General features: G+C 38.4%; 1 protein-coding gene across 2 annotated transcripts in view; it reads left to right on the plus strand.

Moving 5' to 3' along the window:
• Window positions 1–19,804, plus strand: part of CACNA2D3 (calcium voltage-gated channel auxiliary subunit alpha2delta 3) — a 788,131-nt gene that overhangs the window by 222,853 nt on the left and 545,474 nt on the right. For both annotated transcript variants that reach the window (XM_073811245.1, XM_073811246.1), the window contains exon 4: window positions 2,157–2,216. In XM_073811245.1, the coding sequence (XP_073667346.1) occupies window positions 2,157–2,216 (60 nt within the window). The remainder of the gene's footprint in view (window positions 1–2,156; window positions 2,217–19,804) is intronic.

Consider the following 19,804-nt stretch of genomic DNA (forward strand, 5'->3'; position numbering starts at 1 on the left):
GTTCTTATCTTTCAGTCATTTGTCCATTTCATCGACATTTCTTCTCTGGGTTCTCAGAGTGCTTAGACACCATGAGAAAACAACTTCTATGAGTTTAAGTAATTACAGTCAGAATGAATGGGTTTTTGTGATATGTAAGTGTTCAGAGATGCATAATATTGGTTGCACACACTCTGTAAAGCTCAATATGTAAATGTAATTTAGAATGTATATGCATGATACATGCATATACATTCTAAATCTGTTACAATGATTAAGAAAATAAGCTCTCACATAGATTTCTTAAATCACTGTCAGTCATTTATTTTTCAGGGTCCACATTGATACATATGCAAATTGTGTCAAGTAATCACAGGACACTAACAAGCTTCATTGACTAGGATGGTTCCAAGAAGACCACACCCATTGAAAGTTTGGGGCCAGTGTGTCCAGTCTACACAGATAGTGTCTCTCCTTTTGCTTTTTCTCTGTTTCCTGTCCTTTGTTTTACGCCTCCCTTCTATAAAGTATTTTATGTCTTATAGTGGAAATACATATATATATATATATATACAGATTTTAAAGAGATAAATGAGATTTAGGAAACCTTGGAAGGTTGGTGGTGCTCATAAATCAAGGGGGTCTGGGGTGAGTGCTATTTGTAGTCAGTGGCTCTCAAACTTCAGCAGCTTCTGAATCACCCAGAGAGCTTGTTAAAACAGGTTGCTTGGCTCAGCCCCAGAGCTTCTGATTCTGTAGGACTGGGATGGGGCTTGAAAATGTGAGTTTCTAACAGGTTCTCAGGTGAAACTGATGCTGTTGGTGGGGGACTGCACTTTGAGAACCACTGATCTTGGATCGCCTTTTCATGTGTTTGGGATGAGGAAACTGAGAATCAGAGAGGGGAAGGGCCTGCCCAAATTTTGCAATGGTAGGGAGTTGCATCTTCACTAGAATTAGAACTGGATCTTCTGGCTCTGGCCCTGTAATGTTCTCCTGGAGTCTGTTCTTTGATTGACCAGAGAAGGCAAAGCTGCTTCCTGACTATCTGAAGAGAATGTGGGAAACCAGATCGGCCGCCTCTCCCAGATTCCAGTCTAGGGGCAATGCTGGTGGAGAGAGAGGGCTTTAGTGCTCGTACTGCTGCCTAACTTACCCAAATAAATTTCATTCTCTTTATTTCCATGTCCAGTTTAATATTATAATTATTCATGGAACATTTGTTGATTTGTGATCATTTAGAAATTAATACTAATGTCATCATTTTTGAAACAGGGTCTGTTAAACTCAGTTCTATAATATGTCAAGAAAAAGCAAGCTAAAGACAGCATAGGCTACAAGAATAACTGTGGAAAAAATAGAAATGGTTGAATTCTTTACTTGAATCTAAGGTTTTGCTTTTAGTTCAATAAAATTTCAGTAAAATATTATTTCACTAAACAAGTTTTCTGCAATATCCTGTAGCATACATTTTCATGGTGGGAAATAACTTATTGTTGGGAAGTTCAAATTAAAGAATAAATGATTTGATAATTGCCTCATTGATGTTAAATGGAATTTTATGAAATTATTTTCATAATAATATGAATTGGTTGAATTTACTTAGCTAAGAAGAATAACAAGAGTTGTGTACTTACAGGTGTTGCATATTGATTTCATTTTAGTGATTTTCTTATTGGGATGCAGATTGTCAAAGTGGCATTGACGTACCATTAAATTCAAATAGCTGTCATTTGATAATTATGTACCAGAGCTGGATGCAGAAAGAATTGACCTTAAATTGAGGGAATTAAATACTACTTGTAAACCATTGGGGAAGAAAGCCCACTTAGAGTTAGACTCGATTCAATTCAATAAATCTTGACTAAGGGCCTTCTATGCTTAAGGAATGCACTTTTCTAGGTAGGTTTTGGAGTCCATATCTGGCCTCAAGGGCCAGTGTCTTTGAATTTTTACGAAAGTGGATGCAGAACATGATTGGATGATGAAAGCAAAAACTAGATTTTGACATTGATGTTATTTTCAGTTTCATGGAAGCAAAGGCAGCAGGTCACAGTTCACATGCCATGATATGATCTGTCATTTTTGGGCAATGGAGAAACTTTGGTCTTTTCATGTTGTTGAAATGGGGTCGAGGCTACAGTTCTGATCCTTTGTGTTGCTTTCTATCTTGCCAGCGTCTGGTGGAGGCTGCAGAGGAAGCACACCTGAAACATGAATTTGATGCAGACTTGCAGGTAATTGATTATAGTTTGAGTTCAATTGTTTTGTGTGTTTGCTGCCAAAGGAGCAACACTAGGTATACTGGGAACACCAGGGTTCAGAGGTTTGGAGAGAAAGCTCTTGAGAGAATGGTACAGGGTTGAAATAAATGTGCCTGTTTTTTGACAAGACAGGACAGTGATCCTCAACCATTTTCCACTATGCAAGTTACAATAGGTGATAACACACACTTACATGCATGTAATCAGGTTTCCTCTCTAATTCTGGGGGAGTTAATCAGTCAACTGACAATAATCACCAGAGCTTTTTTTTTTTTTTTTTTTTTCACCAGAGCTTTTAATGGTAAATTGATAAGATAGATGGCAGAATATATCCAAATCCCTCTTCCATGGCTACATTTTAAGTGACTGAAAGCAATGTTGTTATGTATGGATCTAACCTTGAATTGACTGTTAATTATATTTAAAAATTAAATCATTCACAGACCTGGTATTTGAACATCTGCTTAATAAACTTTTGTTGTGGATCTCATATCTAATCATGGCACACCTGTGTCTGGTTGAGAAGGACTTTGATGCTGTCATGTATATATAAAACATAGTTAGAGGCAAGAAGTGAATTGAATAATACTTGGAGGTTCCTTTGGGTCCCTCCAGAAGGAAATTTCATCTGTATTGTTATTTTGGGTTTGTGACTTTTCCTCACTGCTAGCAAAACGGGTGAATCTTAATTCCTTAAGTCTGTGCCTTGCTAGAACAGATCTCTTTTAGTGCCATGTGGTCACAATTAGGAAGTAGTGTTTATTTTGCTGTGTTTTCATTTGTATGGAAAAGATAAATCTTCAAGCACAGAAAAAGATGGTGATACCAAAGATAGCCTTTGGCTGTGTCTCTGTCCCATGGTTGTACCTCTTGTAAAAGAATGAACACTCAAATGGGGTAATGGAGGAAAGTTTAATAAAGAAAATATTTACAGATGTATGGTAAGAGAAACCAACAAGCAATGGTGTTGTACCCCCGGGCAAGCCACACTCCTGGCCTGAAGGAGCAAGGGGAGGGGGTGGTTTCTAGAACCCAGGGAGAGTAGCTATATGGCAAGGGTAATTGATAGAGAGATGGTGAGCTAATAAGTGTAGAATCTGGGGAAAAAGATACACTGATAACTGTGTCTAGCCTTCTGATCTCTTGCTGGTACCCACCATTGGCTGAACCCAACTGTTGGTGTAGTTGATTTGGTTCAGACTTTCTGAGGCTTTGGGAGGAAAAGGGTGAAAAATGGGTCCGGAGGGGAAACAGAAAATATCAAGCCCACCATTGGGGGTCATTTTCAGTCATAACACCCAACGTGCGAAGCAAATAGAACCAAGAGTGTAGCCAAGCATGAGAGGCTCCAGGGGTAGGCGGAGAAGCCCTCGGGACTGTTGGTAACACCTGGAGAGGAGTGGGGAAGCCAGCCCCGCTCTTAGAGCAGAGCTATAGAGAAAGAGCAGAGGAGTCAGCTGAAAATAGCAAGAAGCACCTTGCCTTCCTATAGCCACACCAGGGTCCATTTGTTGGTCACATTTGTCTTAAGTGTACCTCCCCTTCAGAGGGTTTGGACTTCTTAGAGTGGGCCAGAAGGGATTTGATGAAAGCACCAGGAAGCACCTTTTAGGTCTGAAGATTGTAAGGATCTCTTGAATGCATTGCCAAGGGAAACTATGTCTCCTTGGGAGTTCCAGAAGGCTTTTCAGGAATATTCTGGTTGTAAATGACAGAAATTCAACTCAAATCAACTTAAACTTGATAAGAATCTGTGAGTCCAATCTGATAATAAATAAATAGATAAATAGATAAATAAAAGAGAAGGAAACATTCTTACAGTAGAATGCCAACTACTAAATGTAGAAGAAATGATGGAGTTATAAAATTATGGTAATAATTGATTCAGGCAAGAATCTTCAGTAGATGCTAAAACTAGCAGGTGAAAGTTTGATGAAGAACAGGACATTGACAGTCTCAAAGTATCTGCCCACAAATTGCTTATTAATTACAAAGGGAATTATAGCAGCTTTATTATGGATAAACCATCTTAAACAGGTAATCAAAGGTAATATCATCAATAATGACACAAAGTGCCTTCAGATGTGATGACCAGGAAAAATACACCAAAGATTTCCAAAGGACTCTTTTGGAAAATCTGGTGTTTATGGCTCATATAGTCAATTTTATTTTGAGATCAGTTGTCTACAAAAAGTAACTGGGTGAGGGAGGGAATGATTAATTGACTTGCAGGATTATTTATCCTTCAGGAGAGAAAAAGTGTTCTGTGGTTTAGCTTAACTAACTTTAGATCGCTTTTTTTTTTTTGGTCCATCTGAATCAATTGTTATTTTCTAAGAGTGCTCTGACTTCCTTCCTATGATTGATCCTTTACAGTAAAATTCTGGTGTAGCACACTGATTCCCTTGTCAAATGTGGTGGTGGACACACGAATGCAGCATGAGTATCCCTCTCAAAAAAGAGACTGAGAGAATGGGTCTCTGGAGTCTTACAGTTTTTGTTTTCTTGGGAACAAAGAAGATGGGCCCAGTTTTTCCTCCCCCATTGTCATCTGTTCTATATAAGTACAAGACGAATATCAGAGGCTACAGCTGTGGTCTGAGCACAGAGTAGATGTTGAAATAATCTGTCAATATTACAGAGTGTCATTCACTCTCTGGACCATGACAGAATGTTCTCTGGGTCAGAGTAAACCATGTGCACTTTTGTGGAAACCTGGAAAAGAGATGATTTGGAGAAAATGGATATGCATCAAATAATGTATGTCTGCTTAGATGAAGGTTTTGAAGCTGTGAAACATTGGTGCTGTTATGCGCAAGTCTGTCAACAGCTTGGGTGTCAGCCCGGTTGCTCTTCCTGGGGTAGCAGGTCTGTGTACAGGCTCTGAGTTTATTGCTATGACGGTCCATTAGAACTGATCAATTGTTAATCTGGGTTCCACTGACCTCTCTACAACACCTGCCAGTGGATTGTTTTTATCAAAAAAATTTCAGAGTACCATCTGCTTACCATGAAGTAATGTTGAGGAGGTTTCCATGCTATTAGCTTGGGAAGAGCAGAGGGAGCTAGGAGACTGTTTTCCTACAGAAAAAAAAAAATGTTTCTGTGACATTTCCTAAACTGTACAGCTTCAAGTTACATAGTCTTAGCCCCCACGCCACCATCCCATTTTCAAAATAAACAGGAAATGCTGGATCTGCCTCTTCTTTCACTTTAGATTGGAGTCTTCGTGTCTTTGCATCATCATGTGCTTTAAAAGTGAAGAATTTGTTTTTCATTGGTAGAATCATCAAAAATTACCAAAAGAAAGTCATGCCTCCTTATTGTCAGGATTTTATTTATCATTTAAATTTCCTCTTACAGTTTCTCCAGAGGTTTAGCCTTTTCTTTATGAGCTTATAGCCTTGACATTGGTAGTCCCTTCTGTAGGTCCTAAAATATGGCACTAGGTTGTTAGTTCTTAACAAAAACTATGTTGGGGCAAGAGGCAAAATATAGCCTTTGAAGGGTAGGTAGCATATGTGAACAACCCACAGTGCAGTGTCCTGCACACAAACCAGAGCTGCGTGGGTTCATTGGCTGGAAAACTTTCTTGTGGACACTGGTGTTGGTTTAGCCCTTGGGCTTGTCCCCCTGTATGGTGTCCTGTGGGTTCCAGACTGGCCTCTTGGTTTTGTTCTTTGTTCCCTGATATTTCCATTAGGGCACTTTTCAGTTAGAATTGATGCAAACACAGGCCTTGTTAAAATGGCATCTTCCCTTTTTTTAACTGCATGCTTTGAATTAACATAGGTTTTTAATGTAGAGCACATATGAGATTGATAATTATAAGAAAAGAGTTTAAAAACTGTCTTAATTATCACATATGATCATTTTAGCATTTCATTCTCGTTATGTTGATGGGGCAAGGGTGGGGTGGTGGGGGCAGCCCCTAGCCCTGATTATCCTAGCTATTGATGAATTTCCAGAAAACTAGGTCTGTGCATGTAGTATAATTCAGAGAGAAGCCTTCTCCTCTTACTTATTGTTTCTTTTGGGGTTTTTCTACTGGCAGTGAAGAAGAAAAAAGTCCTTTTGACAGTTTACTAAAGACCTGCTTATCTTTGAACTGCAAACATATTTTCTTTGAAAGCTGTCTTAAATAAGTGCCAATTGCACAGAGCTGGTGCACACTGGGAAAAAAACGAGAATTGTGGTTTTGCATTGTGTATCCTACGGAAACCTTTTTGATTACAAAGTTTTCTATAATAATTTTTCTTTGTTGCTTTGTAAGTAGTAGGTGGAAAAGGCCTGATGACATTCAGAGGGATAACAAAGTGTGAGTGGAAGGGAACGGGGGGGATGCAGTGTCCTGAACATCCCCTCCTGGTCACTGCCGAGCTGCTGTCACCTATCTTGCACACACAGTGTCCTGATTTCAGAGTTGGGGTGAGGGGTTTGGATTGGAAGTGATGTAGAGACCACTGATGGGAAATCTTGGGGTGGGACAGCTTGTGATACTTGCTAGAGCATCTTCCTCCACCTCGTTGCCACAGCCTGTTGCATTGGGAGGCTGTGTTGAAGGAGAACCCAGGGAGGAGATAGCCACTGGGAGAAGGAAGCCTTTCTCAGAAGGCTTAGGAAGGGTATCTAGCAAACAGTGGAGTAGAGCTGTCCTTTTCCTGACAGCGTCTCCTTGCTGGCTAGTGAGGCTTTGCCCTGGGGAAAAACTGTATGTTGTGAAGGAGAGCAAAGGTCAGGTTTAGTAGAAGTACTTGCTGGGTGGAGGAGATGACTGCCCTCACAGCGTTTCTCATGTATTTCTGTTAAGCCCCAATCCATCCTTGCTCCCTTGGACTGAGTGAGGTGTTGAACTCCTTGCTGAGGGAGGAGGTGGAACACGGAAGACCCAGACCCCAGAACTGGAAATAGATTTTTTTATAGAGATAGCTCATTGACTTTTGTGCACTAAACAAGAAAGGTAGGGTTCACATCTATAGGAGAAAGAAATGAAAAGAGAAGGAAATTTTCACACTTTTTGTATTAAAATAAGCCCCTCTTTTCTGATGTAATTTATCAGGGGATGCTTTTTTTTCTTTTCTCCTCCTTTTTCTTTTTATCAGCTTGGCCAGGGTTCACAGTCTTCTGCATTTTAAGATCTTACATTAGATGTTTCTTAGTTAGGACTTGCCATATGTCATTTATTCACAAGACTGATATGTAAATAGTTTCTGAGGAATCTTTAAGTGTGAGCATTTAAAAGTCAAAGTAATTTCTTCGTTGTTACACGCACACACACTGTCATTTTCGTGCATTTGGCTAGAACGTTATAACTTTTACAGAGAGAGCTTTGGTCTAGAGGTCTGAAAATGGAGGTTCTGGTAGTTCTGGTCCCAACTGGACCATTTACTTGCTCAAGGAACTGATTGCTCATCCATAAAAAGACAGATTGTAATATCTAGATGATTTCTAAGATCTCATTCATCTCTAATGTGCCAAGATTCATTCAACAAATAGTTATCAGTGATGTCCTGTGGGTCAGGCACTGGGTTTTGGATATGGCCAAGAGCTAGACAGATGCTGTCTTTGTTCTCATGGAGCTCACGCTGTAATGCAAGTGACAGATTTTAAAGACATGATGACAGAAATAATTTTAAAATTTTGATCATGATGAGTGACATGAAACATAAGCAGGGACTTCCCTTGTGGTCCAGTGTTAAAGGATCTGCCTTCCAATGCAGGGGACACAGGTTCGATCCCTGATTGGGGAACTAAGATCCGACATGCTGTGGGGCAACTAAGCCCGTACGCCACAACTATTAAGCTAGTGCACCTCAACTAGAGAGCCTGCGTGCTGCAAACTACAGAGCTCACGTGCTCTGGAGCCTGCGCACCACAACTAAAGAAGAGAAAGCCCACGTGCCACAACTAGAGAGAATTCCACACGCCGCAACTAAGACCCAATGCAGCCATAAAAAGGAAGGGAGAGAGGGAGGGAGGGAGGAAGGAAGAAAAGAAACATAAGCACAGGGCATAATTACAGCGCAGGACAGGAGACCTTGCCTGGTCTGGGAGTTCAAGGGACCTTGGTGCAAATCCCTGAAGAATGAGTCTTGACTGAGTGGTGAGTAGATTTACCTCCTCCAGGGCTAGAAGAAATCTCCCCGCAAAGTTATAAGTTCTAGCCAGGGGAACAAAAACAATAGTGTGTGCATTTCCGGTGCATCTGTGTGTGTGTGTAACAACAGAGAACCCATAATACCTGTATTTTCCATAAATGCAAAATTAAAATTATTTTGTCTACTTTCCATATAATAGTCTTTCTCACCTAGTGATACTTTATTGTTGCCTCTTTAATGATACTTATCATTTCGTATCCTTTTAGTTTTATTCATGTGTGTTCATTTGTGGCTTAATTTAAATTTATTCAGAACTCAGCACCTGATAGGCCCTGTTCTAGGTTGTGGGACTTCCATAAACTGAGATGTGACCCTCATCCTCCAGGAAAGTTCTAATCTCCCTTTTTAAGATATGTTTCGTTAGTTGTTACTTTAAGGATTACAATAGGCATCTTTAACTTAAGTGCACAGTGTATCTTGAGTTAATTTACTGTGCGAAGTACCACTCCATCTGAAACAAGAATAGTGTATTCTACCTACCACTTTCCTTCGTGTAGTCATATATTTTACTATTATATGTGTTATAAACACTGTAAGATGTTATTTTGTTTTAGTTTTGCTTTAAACAGCTGTCTTCTAAAAAATTAAATAAGAAATAAGGTAGTATGTATTGATATTTACCTACACATTTACTGTTTCTGGCACTCTTCATTTCATTGAGTTTCCTTCTGTTATCATATCTCTTCAGCCTGAAGAACGTCTTTTAGCTTTTTTTTTTCCTTTTTGCATTGAAGGTCTGGTAGCAACAACTTCCCTCAGCTTTTGGTTAGCTAAAAATATCTGTATTTTGCCCTCATTTTTGAAGGATAATTTTGCTGGATACAGAATTTTTACTTGAAAGTTTATATTTCTCTTTTACCACTTTGAAGATATCATCCCATTCTCTTCTGATCTTTAATGTTTCTGATGAAATGTCCTCCATCATTTTTATCTTTGTTCCTCTGGATACACTGAGTCATTTTTCTCTCGTACTTTCAAGATATGTTTCTCCTTATCTTTGATTTTCAGTATACTATACAGTGTGATAGGTTAAGGGTGTTACTAGATGTGATTTTCTTTATATTAATTCTCCTTGGAGCTTGCTGAGATTCTTGTATATTCTCACCATATTTGGAAAAATTTTAACAATTATTTCTTCAAAATTTTACCTGCCCCATTCTTGTTACATTTTCTTCTGGAACTTAAGTCACGTATGTGTTTGATTGCTTAATATCATCCCACAGATCAGTGTGGTTCTTTGTTTAGTTTGTTTCCAGTCTATTTTCTATTAATTGGTCTCCAAGTTTACTAGCCCTTTTTTTTCTGTGGTCTCCAATCTACTGTTAAACTCATCCAGGGAATATTTTATTTCATGTATTGTACTCTTAGTTCTAGAATTTTCAATAAATCTTATTTTTAGTTGAAGTGTAGTTGATTTACGATGTTGTATTAGTTTCTAGTGTACAGCGAAGTAATTCAGATATATATATATATTCTTTTTCATATTCTTTTCCATTATAGGTTATTACAAGACAATGAATATAGTTCCCGGTGCTATACAGTAGGACGTTGTTGTTTATCAAATCTTTTAAAATTGATTTTATTTCCTGCTGAAATTTCCCATCTATGCACCAATTATGTTCATGATTTCTTTTAAGTCCTCAGACATATCTACAATAGATGTTTTAAATTCCTTCTCTGCTAATTCCAGCATCTAGGTCATTTCTGTTTCTATTGAGTGCTGTTTTCTTTTGAAGCCACATGTTTTTTTGCTTCTTCACATGTCTAGTAATTTTTGTTGTAGGTTAGGCATTGTGTTATGTCTTCAAATTATTTTTATAAATTTCCTCATTGTAACTTAGTATAGTTCCATTCATGTAGCAGATGTCCTAAAAATACCAAATTTATTGAATCCAATTAACTTGGATTTAGGAAACAGTTATTAAAGAGATGAAGAGAGTGATCAACTATACATAATAGGGAAGACTCCAGTGGTTTAATCTTCTGCACTCTAACAATGTAAGTAGTGAGTACAACATAGACTTCTTTGTTCCAAAAATACCACAAGGCCATCTTCTAGTTGAAAGAAAGAGAAAAATGCATTTCTGTTATAGAATCTTGGACCGCAAACATTGTTTCTCAAAAGTTTATAATTTCTATAGCTTAATTACATTGCTACCATCCCCTGTTCTAAATCCAGATAAAAATATTAATATTAACAAATTTAAAGACAGAAAGTGCAACTTTATAGCAATGGTAATTGATTTGGTTTTGTTTGAACAGTCACCTTACTTAATAGTTCAGAGGGGAAAAATGACATTATTTGCTCCTCCCAAAGTTATCATTTATTTGTCTGTGGAACGTTTTCACATTAGTGACTCTCTTTTTTCTTTGCTACTTATGTGTTTAGAAACCTAGGTCTTTTATCTTTAATTTTATCAATAATGAATAATCTAATAAAACCCCTATGTGTTTCCCCTTTGTCTTAGTCTTTCTTGTTATAACATTCTTTTTTCTATCATGACCATGTATACCTTAATTTGTAGGTAACAGTGTTTAGAGAAGTCTGAAATGTTGCTTTAGAAGGCCCTTTCTTTTCCTATCAAGTCATTGGTTCTTTTGTGATTCCTTTTTATCTTGGGTTTTCTCAATTGGGCTTTCTGAAAACTGGGAATGTTTATTTAAAATAAATATTTGTTTAAAACATATTTGTTTTAAATATATGTTAAACATAGTAAAACACCACCAATTCAGACTTTATTAAACATTTCAATTAAATAAATACTTTTAAAGCACGGTTTTATTGTTTCCGCATACACAGTGTGATTGTGATGTTTCAGATATCAGCCAGTTTGGAAAGGGGACATTTTGGGATATTGAGGCCCTCTGGGCATATCTATAGTTATAATTAGATAAACACTTAGTGGTGCTGTTAACCATAATATCAGAGTCCCATAGTACATTGCCAGAAACCTTAGTGTCTTTCATTAAGATGGCTGACTGCAGAGGTCATTGGCAGATCCCAGAAATTACCTTGGGGTCTTTCTCCAGCAAATTCTTTGGCAGCCCTTAGGAATGCCGGAATGCCCCTAGGTTGCTGATTTCATCAAGGGTCTTGTGGTCTAGGAATTTGCCAACTGCTATTGAATTTTTAAAGTAAAGCTTGAATCTGGTGGCAATGTAGAAAGTAGACACCTCAACAGGAATTTTGTAATCTCATTTAAGCCTGTTTGTTAATAAAGCACCTGATATGTACACAGATGAATTAATTCTCATGTTTTCTACTTTCAGTTTAGTTTGTGGGGTAGGTCTTTATAATATAAATAACTCCAAGTATGTGCATTTGGTATAGTAATCCTAATTCTTCAAATTAAAAAAAATTCATGACTGACATTTTTAGGATAGCTCTCTTTGCTGGTTAATTAATACTAATAGAATATAGGAACAATGATAAGAGTAATAGGTGCCATTATTTAAAATGTATTAGGTATAGGCAGTGGCTTAAATCCTTCCCAGGCATTATCTCATTTAATTCTTCTCCCCACGGTCATGTGAGAGAGATACTGTTATTATCTCCATTTTACATAAGGAGAAACTAAGATTGAGAGGCCACATGTTGGGCCCAAGGTTATACCACAGTGGATGGACCAGCCAAAACTCACACCTGAGACTGTCTGGCTCCAAAGACCAATCAGTTATGTTGCCTCATGGAATCACAAATTTTAACACTGACCTTAAATTGCACTGGACAAAATCTTATAAAGAAATAAGTTTAAGACGAAAGTTATAGTGGGTTATTTAATAGGTCTATCAAAAAGAAAAAGGTCTATCAAATACATTAAAAAGTTTTCTAGAATGGTAAATCCTGACCCATGAACCTGTGTAATAAAAAAATCTCTTAATAAGATATAATGATTTAGTAAAAATGATTAAGCATCACTTTACTGGTATTATTAGTAACGGACAGAAGGGAGACATCTCTAATTTGGTAATTGGATCTATTATCTACATAGTAACCACTGTGACTTTTTAAAAATACAAGTTACTTATTACTTATACTATTTGCTTATACTAAGAACAAAGTCTGGATGTCCCACATACCTTACAGAGCGCCACACAACTTTCTCAAGATTGCAGGTGGATTAGCAGCTACTTCCCTTTCCTTCGTGTCTGCTATGTTCCTGCCTTACTCCTTCTGTTCTTTGAGCTCCCCTATACGATTTGTTTGTTTATTTTCTGTCTCCTCCAGCAAAACATGAGCTCCATGAGAGCAGGCACCTGACATCTAGTCATATGTCCACAAATATTTGTTAGAATTAATTGAAATTCATAATGGTGATACAGTCACTAAAATCCGCAGCTGACTGGTAATCACCAGCATCGTTGGTAATTCATGAAGTTGTCATCTGTTTATTTCAGCTAGAAAAAGCTAATTCTTTCTTAAAATAAATACTTATGGCGTGACCAGAAGTGATTCAATTATTGCTGTAACATTCAAAGACATTTTCATATATTAATGGCAGCTTTTATTGAAGCAGTTGGCTTTTGTTGTTACTTATAATAAATTCATGAAATGGCTAATTTTCTTAATCTAAATGAGATTTTTCTGCCATTTAATATGTTACAAATATATGAGTATACTAATTATGAAGATAACTAATTATATTTAATGAATATTATGTGAAATGAGTATCAAGTTATTTTATTAAACAGTTATGTTCTTATAGAGAAAACATCTTTAAAATTGGAAAGGAGAAAAATTAGAAGGGAAACATGCTCTTACAACTCAGGTTTCCTCTCTTGAGCAGGTCCCCACCCACCTTCCTAGCTCCCATAATCAGCGCTACAGACACCATATGTCTGTGGCAGGAGTAGCCTCTTACATCACAAGTAGGAATTCAGAAGAGACATAATCAGCCTTTAAGAATGAGTATTTGACAGCAATAACAGGCGTGACTTGAGGTTATATGTGAAATCTTTGTCATCTAACATTATAATCTCCTTAGAATACCTTTAAAAGCCATAAAAGTCAGCCCCTTATAGAAAATCCTTGATCTGACATTTCACTTGTCCATAGCAAAATACAACAACAACAAAATAAATAAACAGGCTTCAAAACAAAGCAGCTTTTCTCATGCTGGTAGTCATTAATAGAGGGGGGAAAAAGTAATTTTTTTCTCTTGGAGTATTGCATTAGTAGCTAGGGGCCTTGAAGTTTTGCTAATCAGCTATGTGACCTTGGTTAGATCACATTTCCTTTCAGACTTCATGTTACCTCTGGTAAATGAGGGCATGAGACTGGTTTGATTTTCCTGCCTGGTCTAGAACTGCCTAAGTCTGTGAGGTTGTGATTTTTTACAGGGAAAGGATAGCAATTATTTTTCCATAGAGTGAGGGTATTCTTTGAGGAAATCCAGCAACATCTACAGACATAGCATTGTCCTAAGGGAAACATCTCTGAGAAGAAAATCTCTCTATTCTTTCCTCCCCACAAATAGATATAAACTTCCTACTTTAAAGCTGGAACAGAGAAATTTCAAGGAAAGATTGCTTGATTGGATCATTCACAGACCGCCCGCGCCTCCGTAAATTATTTTATCATTTTAGATTTAAGGGGGTTCTTTTGAGTAATATAAAGGACACTTTTTTTTTTTTCCTTTGGTGTGTGATTTTAAGAACTTAACTCTGGAATGTAAATGCCTTGACGCCAAACCGTAGTTTCTGTATGGTTAAAGAAATTCAGAACCAAATTAAACCTTTGCTTTTGCCTTATTTAGCAGTGATTATGTCGTGCATGTGAATGTATTCATAATTGATCCTTCCTCCTAAAAGTTTTCAGGTGGCTGAGACCATGTAAACACCATGAAAAAATTTTTTTTCTAGGTTTTAAAGACTTTTGTCCTCTCATTCTACATGAGATTGACTGAAATGTAGAAGTTGTTCTGATTAAAAGGAGCAAGATTGGAGAGCTGGAGGAGGAATTACAGCTTATTAGTAATATTTTCTGAAACCCAGGTCAGAAGAACAGTGGGCCACAAACAGCTTTTGTCTGGTCAAAAAGCCTTTTTGATTACAAGGAGATACAAAAGGATTCATTATGTCTGCTTATATTTGCTGATTAATATTCTGGGTGAGGTAGATGTTAGCTATCTTCTGAAGAGAGAAAGACACAGATTTGAATCCTGGCTTGTTTATTCTTGCTGGTGGTGAGACCCACGGCAAATTTCCTAGCCTGTTGGAGTCTCAGTTTCTTCTGTATATTTAGGATGGTGATACTCTCCCTGTAATGCTGTCAGGTTTCCACGGGCTTATTGATTTACATGAAGTATTGAGCACACTGTCTGGTACAGAACATGATCCCAGTTCAGGGTAACCATTATCATTACTGTGATCATTATTTTGACCAATACTCTTGAAATACAAAGAAGTTGATTACATTCATAATTGCTTATTTAGTCTCTGCCTCCTTTGACGGCTTTGAGTTCTGTGGGGCAGGGACCACATCTGTTTCTCAGTTTGTGATCAGAGCTTAGGCACACAGCTGGCACTCAATAAATATCTGAAGAAGGGGTGAATGACTGATGGGAAAAAATGGAGGATCATCTCAAGAGTGAGATCCCCACTAGGAAGAAGGTTAAAAGCATCATTTGCTCAAGAGAAAAAAATGCGATGCTGCTAGCAGAATTGGGAGCAGCAGGAGGGCTGTGCATGCTCAGAGCCTGAGCCATTTCTAGCCTTTTTGGGACTTTGGTGGGAGACAGGATTGGGTGTTATGTGTCCATGGAGGGGTTGAACTCAGACTCTCTTTGGCCACACCTGTGCCTTCCTGGGTGTGTGTGGCAGATGGTGAGAGGCCCCTAAGTAGACAGAGAGAGCAAAAGACCTGGAACAATTTCCCTTCATAATCATCAGCCAATTTTGGAGCACTGGGTTAGCTAATTGTTCACTTTTGCTTTCATTGTTGTTTTAAAAAGGGTCTTTATCTGTCCGAAGAGAAACACAAACAAGAGACTGGTGTTAGGACATATTTTATATTCCTCTTCCAATTGCATTAATGGTTTTAAAGGAAATCTCTCTTGTAATTGCCTTAAGCATTCTGTCTTTATTATTAAATACCAGCCATTTATTATGTTCTACACTTCTTTTTGGCTCTGTGTGCCATTTTTTCTGGGACCTTCTGAATTTAAAATGATTGAACTGTAGGGCACATGGTTCTGGGAGCATGCCCTCTCATTTAAATTTCCAGGAGCACCACCATGCTCTTAGAATGTCTTAGCAGAGACAGATGTCTGGAGTCTAGGCCTTTATTCATTTCACTTTCAAAGACAGCATAACTATCAGATTAAAAATCAGCAAAATTCTCTTTGCTTTGGAGCCAGCTGTATTCCACTTTTTAGGTCTCATATGCCCCAACTCTGGGTTCTGATCTTGAATCTCGGTCACATCTCAGCTGGGTCCACGTCCAGTCTCAAGTTATTTGAGAGGAGTTGCAAGACCTTGACTCAGAATCACAAGGTACGCCTTAAACTTTAGACTGTCATGTGAAATAGCATTTGGGGGGCTATGACTATCATATTTAATCTTCATACCAATCTGGTGAGAGTAGGTACTATGATAACCTCACTTCCTGAATGATAAAACTGGCATTCAGAGAAGTTAAAAAGTTACCCAAAGTCACATGGTACAGCGTGGTGAACCCTTGGATCAGAAACTAACTGGTTTTGATTCCATGAACAGTGCTTAGATATTACGCTTTTCAGAAAGCATTTGTTTATGAATATTTATTTTCTAGGTCTTTCTTTGATCTGGTGTGGATGGGTGATTGGAAATTGTAAGGAATTTGGAAAGCAGACTACCAAAAGTACAGGTTGAATTCAGTTGAGTCAGTAGCTGTTGTTTTTATTTTCTTGCCTCATTGGACTACAGAATTGTTTCCTTCAGTATTTGATGCTATTGTTGTATATTTTCTGAAGTCACTGTTTATAAGCCATATGATACTCTTTCCAGGGTGGGGGCTCTGCTCCCAGATGAAGAAAGAAGCACCTCTGGCAAGATGATTCTGCAGTGAGCTTGGTGGTAGTGTGGGAACATCTGTCATCTGCAGTATTTCTATACCAAAGGCCCTGAGTATTCATTCATTCATTTGTTCATTTGTTCATTACTTTCTTGGATCTACCTGCAAAGGAAAAGATTCTAGAATATTTTCCCTGGGACTTGGGACAGTAGCCAGGGTGCCAGCAACAATTGGAGGTGCCTGATACAGTGAGTCAGACATAATGTGCTCTCTTTATTTGCTTCCTCTGCCTTTTTTCTATTCTCTTTAAGTTTAATAGACAAAAGATGGGGAAAAGGCAGAGCAGGTGACACCCACTGTTGAGCAAGGAGGGCCTTAGGGGTCGGTCCCTTGGGAGTGTCTGCAGATGGGATTTAAGTTATTGATGTATATTCTTCCAATGTGGCAGAAACCAACTCTGGGTTTGAAAAGTTGACCTTGGACTGCACAGGGGGAGAGCTGTTTTTGGCAGATTTGCTTTTCTGAGAGAGGCAGCCATTTCCTGCTGCATGGTTATCATGTCAAGGGTTGGGAACCAGGGCATGTTGGCGATAAGGATTTAATGAATACATATGAGAAGAGGAGATTCAAGCCACTGAGCAGCATATTGCCCTAGGCCACTTCCCATTTCAGGATGGTGAGATATTTAGGGGAGTAAATTTCAGGTGATCATGGAAGAAGAAATGTTCGAGGGGCATTGGGATGAGATATGTCCTAACTGGTGTTTCCCACAGCAGGGGTGTGGTCCACCTCGCTGGGGGCCTTATAATCACCTCTCAGGTTTGTCCATTGTCTTTATAATTCACATATAGCTTTAAAAAATACAATTAGGCCTGCCATTGTGTTCATTATCCCACATGGCAGAAAGGACGTGTTTTTAATTTATTCTTTGCTTCTAATTGTAGTGTCGGCATGTCAGGGTTCACTGGTTAGAGAGAGAACGCGCCTGCTTTTGTAAAGCAGTTAATTGGACCTGGTAACGATTATTGTCAGTAATCCCTGGGGGTGGTGCTTGTCCCAGGGCATCGTCCTTCATGACGATTTCCAGCATCTAGCGTGCTGGGACACTGAGGATTTTCCAGAAGGAAACAGCAGATTGGAGTTCTTGTACTGCAGACCCAAACTGCAGTCTTGTTGGTGACCTTTTCTGAGTGTGTACTGCTTTCTGGTGCTAGGGACTTCTGAAGAGAATGTTTTCAATTTTGAGGTGTTTAAGAAAATATTTGCAATACAGGCAACAGACAAAGGACTAGTATCTAGGCTAGAGACAGATCTCATCCATAGCAGTCACCAAAATAGCACAGTAAAAACTCCTCCATATCAATCTACTGCAAAGAAGCAGTAGAAAAATGGGCAGCGGATATGAGCAGTCAGTTGACAGGAGTATAATTAATTATATGGACGAAGAAAAGATATTCAATTTCACTAGTCATCAAGGAAAAGTAAATTAAAGCAGTGAAATACAATTTTTACTGATCAGGTGGCAAAATAATAATAATGATGATGAAGATGATGATATCAAATGTTGGTAAGGCCTGGGGAGATGGGACTCCGCTGGTCCAGCCACACTTCAGGTCAGTTTTGCAGAAGCTTGTAAAACTGAAAATGCACAGACCCTGGGAACCATCAACTCCATATCTTGCATCTGCTTACAGAAACACTGGCACCTGTGCACCAGAATACAGCATTGACTATACGTGCGTGGGTTTAGCTCTGTGCCTTCTATCCTGTTCCACTGATCTATATTTCTCTTTTTGTGCCAGTACCATACTGTCTTGATGACTGTAGCTTTGTAGTATAGTCTGAAGTCAGGGAGTCTGATTCCTCCAGCTCTGTTTTTTACCCTCAAGACTGCTTTGGCTATTCGGGGTCTTTTGTGTCTCCATACAAATTTTAAGACTTTTTGTTCTAGTTTTGTAAAAAATACCATTGGTAATTTGATAGGGATTTCATTGAATCTGTAGATTGCTTTGGGTAGTATAGTCATTTTCACAATATTGATTCTTCCAATCCAAGAACATGTTATATCTCTCCATCTGTTTGCATCATCGTTAATTTCTTTCATCAGTGTCTTATAGTTTTCTGCATACAGGTCTTTTGTCTCCCTAGGTAGGTTTATACCTAGGTATTGAATTATTTTTGTGGCAATGGTAAATGGGAGTGTTTCCGTAATTTCTCTTTCAGATTTTTCATCATTAGTGTATAGGAATGCAAGAGATTTCTGTGCATTAATTTTGTATCCTGCAACTTTACCAAATTCACTGATTAGCTCTAGTAGTTTTCTGGTGGCATCTTTAGAATTCTCTATGTGTAGTATCATGTCATCTGCAAACAGTGACAGTTTTACTTCTTCTTTTCCAATTTGTATTCCTTTTATTTCTTTTTCTTCTTTGATTGCCGTGGCTAGGACTTCCAAACTATGTTGAATAATAGCAGTGAGAGTGGACATCCTTGTGTTGTTCCTGATCTTAGAGCAAATGCTTTCAGTTTTTCACCATTGAGAATGATGTTTGCTGTGGGTTTGTTGTATATGGCCTTTATTATGTTGAGGTAGGTTCCCTCTATGCCCACTTTCTGGGGAGTTTTTAAGCATAAATGGGTGTTGAATTTTGTCAAAAGCTTTTTCTGCATCTATTGAGATGATCATATGGTTTTTCTTCTTCAATTTGTTAATATGGTGTATCACATTGATTGATTTGCATACAATGAAGAATCCTTGCATCCCTGGAATAAATCCCACTTGATCATGGTGTATGATCCTATTAATATGTTGTTGGATTCTGTTTGCTAGTATTTTTTTTTGTTTGTTTTTTATTTTTTTTTTTTTGCGGTACGTGGGCCTCTCACTGTTGTGGCCTCTCCCGTTGCAGAGCACAGGCTCCGGACACGCGGGCTCAGCGGCCGTAACTCACGGGCCCAGCCGCTCCATGGCATGTGGGATCCTCCCAGACTGGGACACGAAGCCGTGTCCCCTGCATCGGCAGGCGGACTCTCAACCATTGCGCCACCAGGGAAGCCCCTTTTTGCTCGTATTTTGTTGAGGATTTTTGCATCTATATTCATCAGTGATATTGGTCTGTAATTTTCTTTTTTGTAGTATCTTTGTCTGGTTTTGGTATCAGAGTGATGGTGGCCTCATAGAATGAATTTGGGAGTGTTCCTTCCTCTGCAATGTTTTGGAAGAGTTTGAGAAGGATGGGTGTTAGCTCTTCTCTAAATGTTTTGATAGAATTCACCTGTGAAGCCGTCTGGTCCTGGACTTCTGTTTGTTGGAAGATTTTAAATCACAGTTTCAATTTCATTACTTGTGATTGGTCTGTTCATATTTTCTCTTTCTTCCTGGTTCAATCTTGGAAGGTTATACCTTTCTA

Source organism: Tursiops truncatus, chromosome 10 (assembly GCF_011762595.2).
Source record: "Tursiops truncatus isolate mTurTru1 chromosome 10, mTurTru1.mat.Y, whole genome shotgun sequence".
NCBI classification, from domain to species: domain Eukaryota; kingdom Metazoa; phylum Chordata; class Mammalia; order Artiodactyla; family Delphinidae; genus Tursiops; species Tursiops truncatus.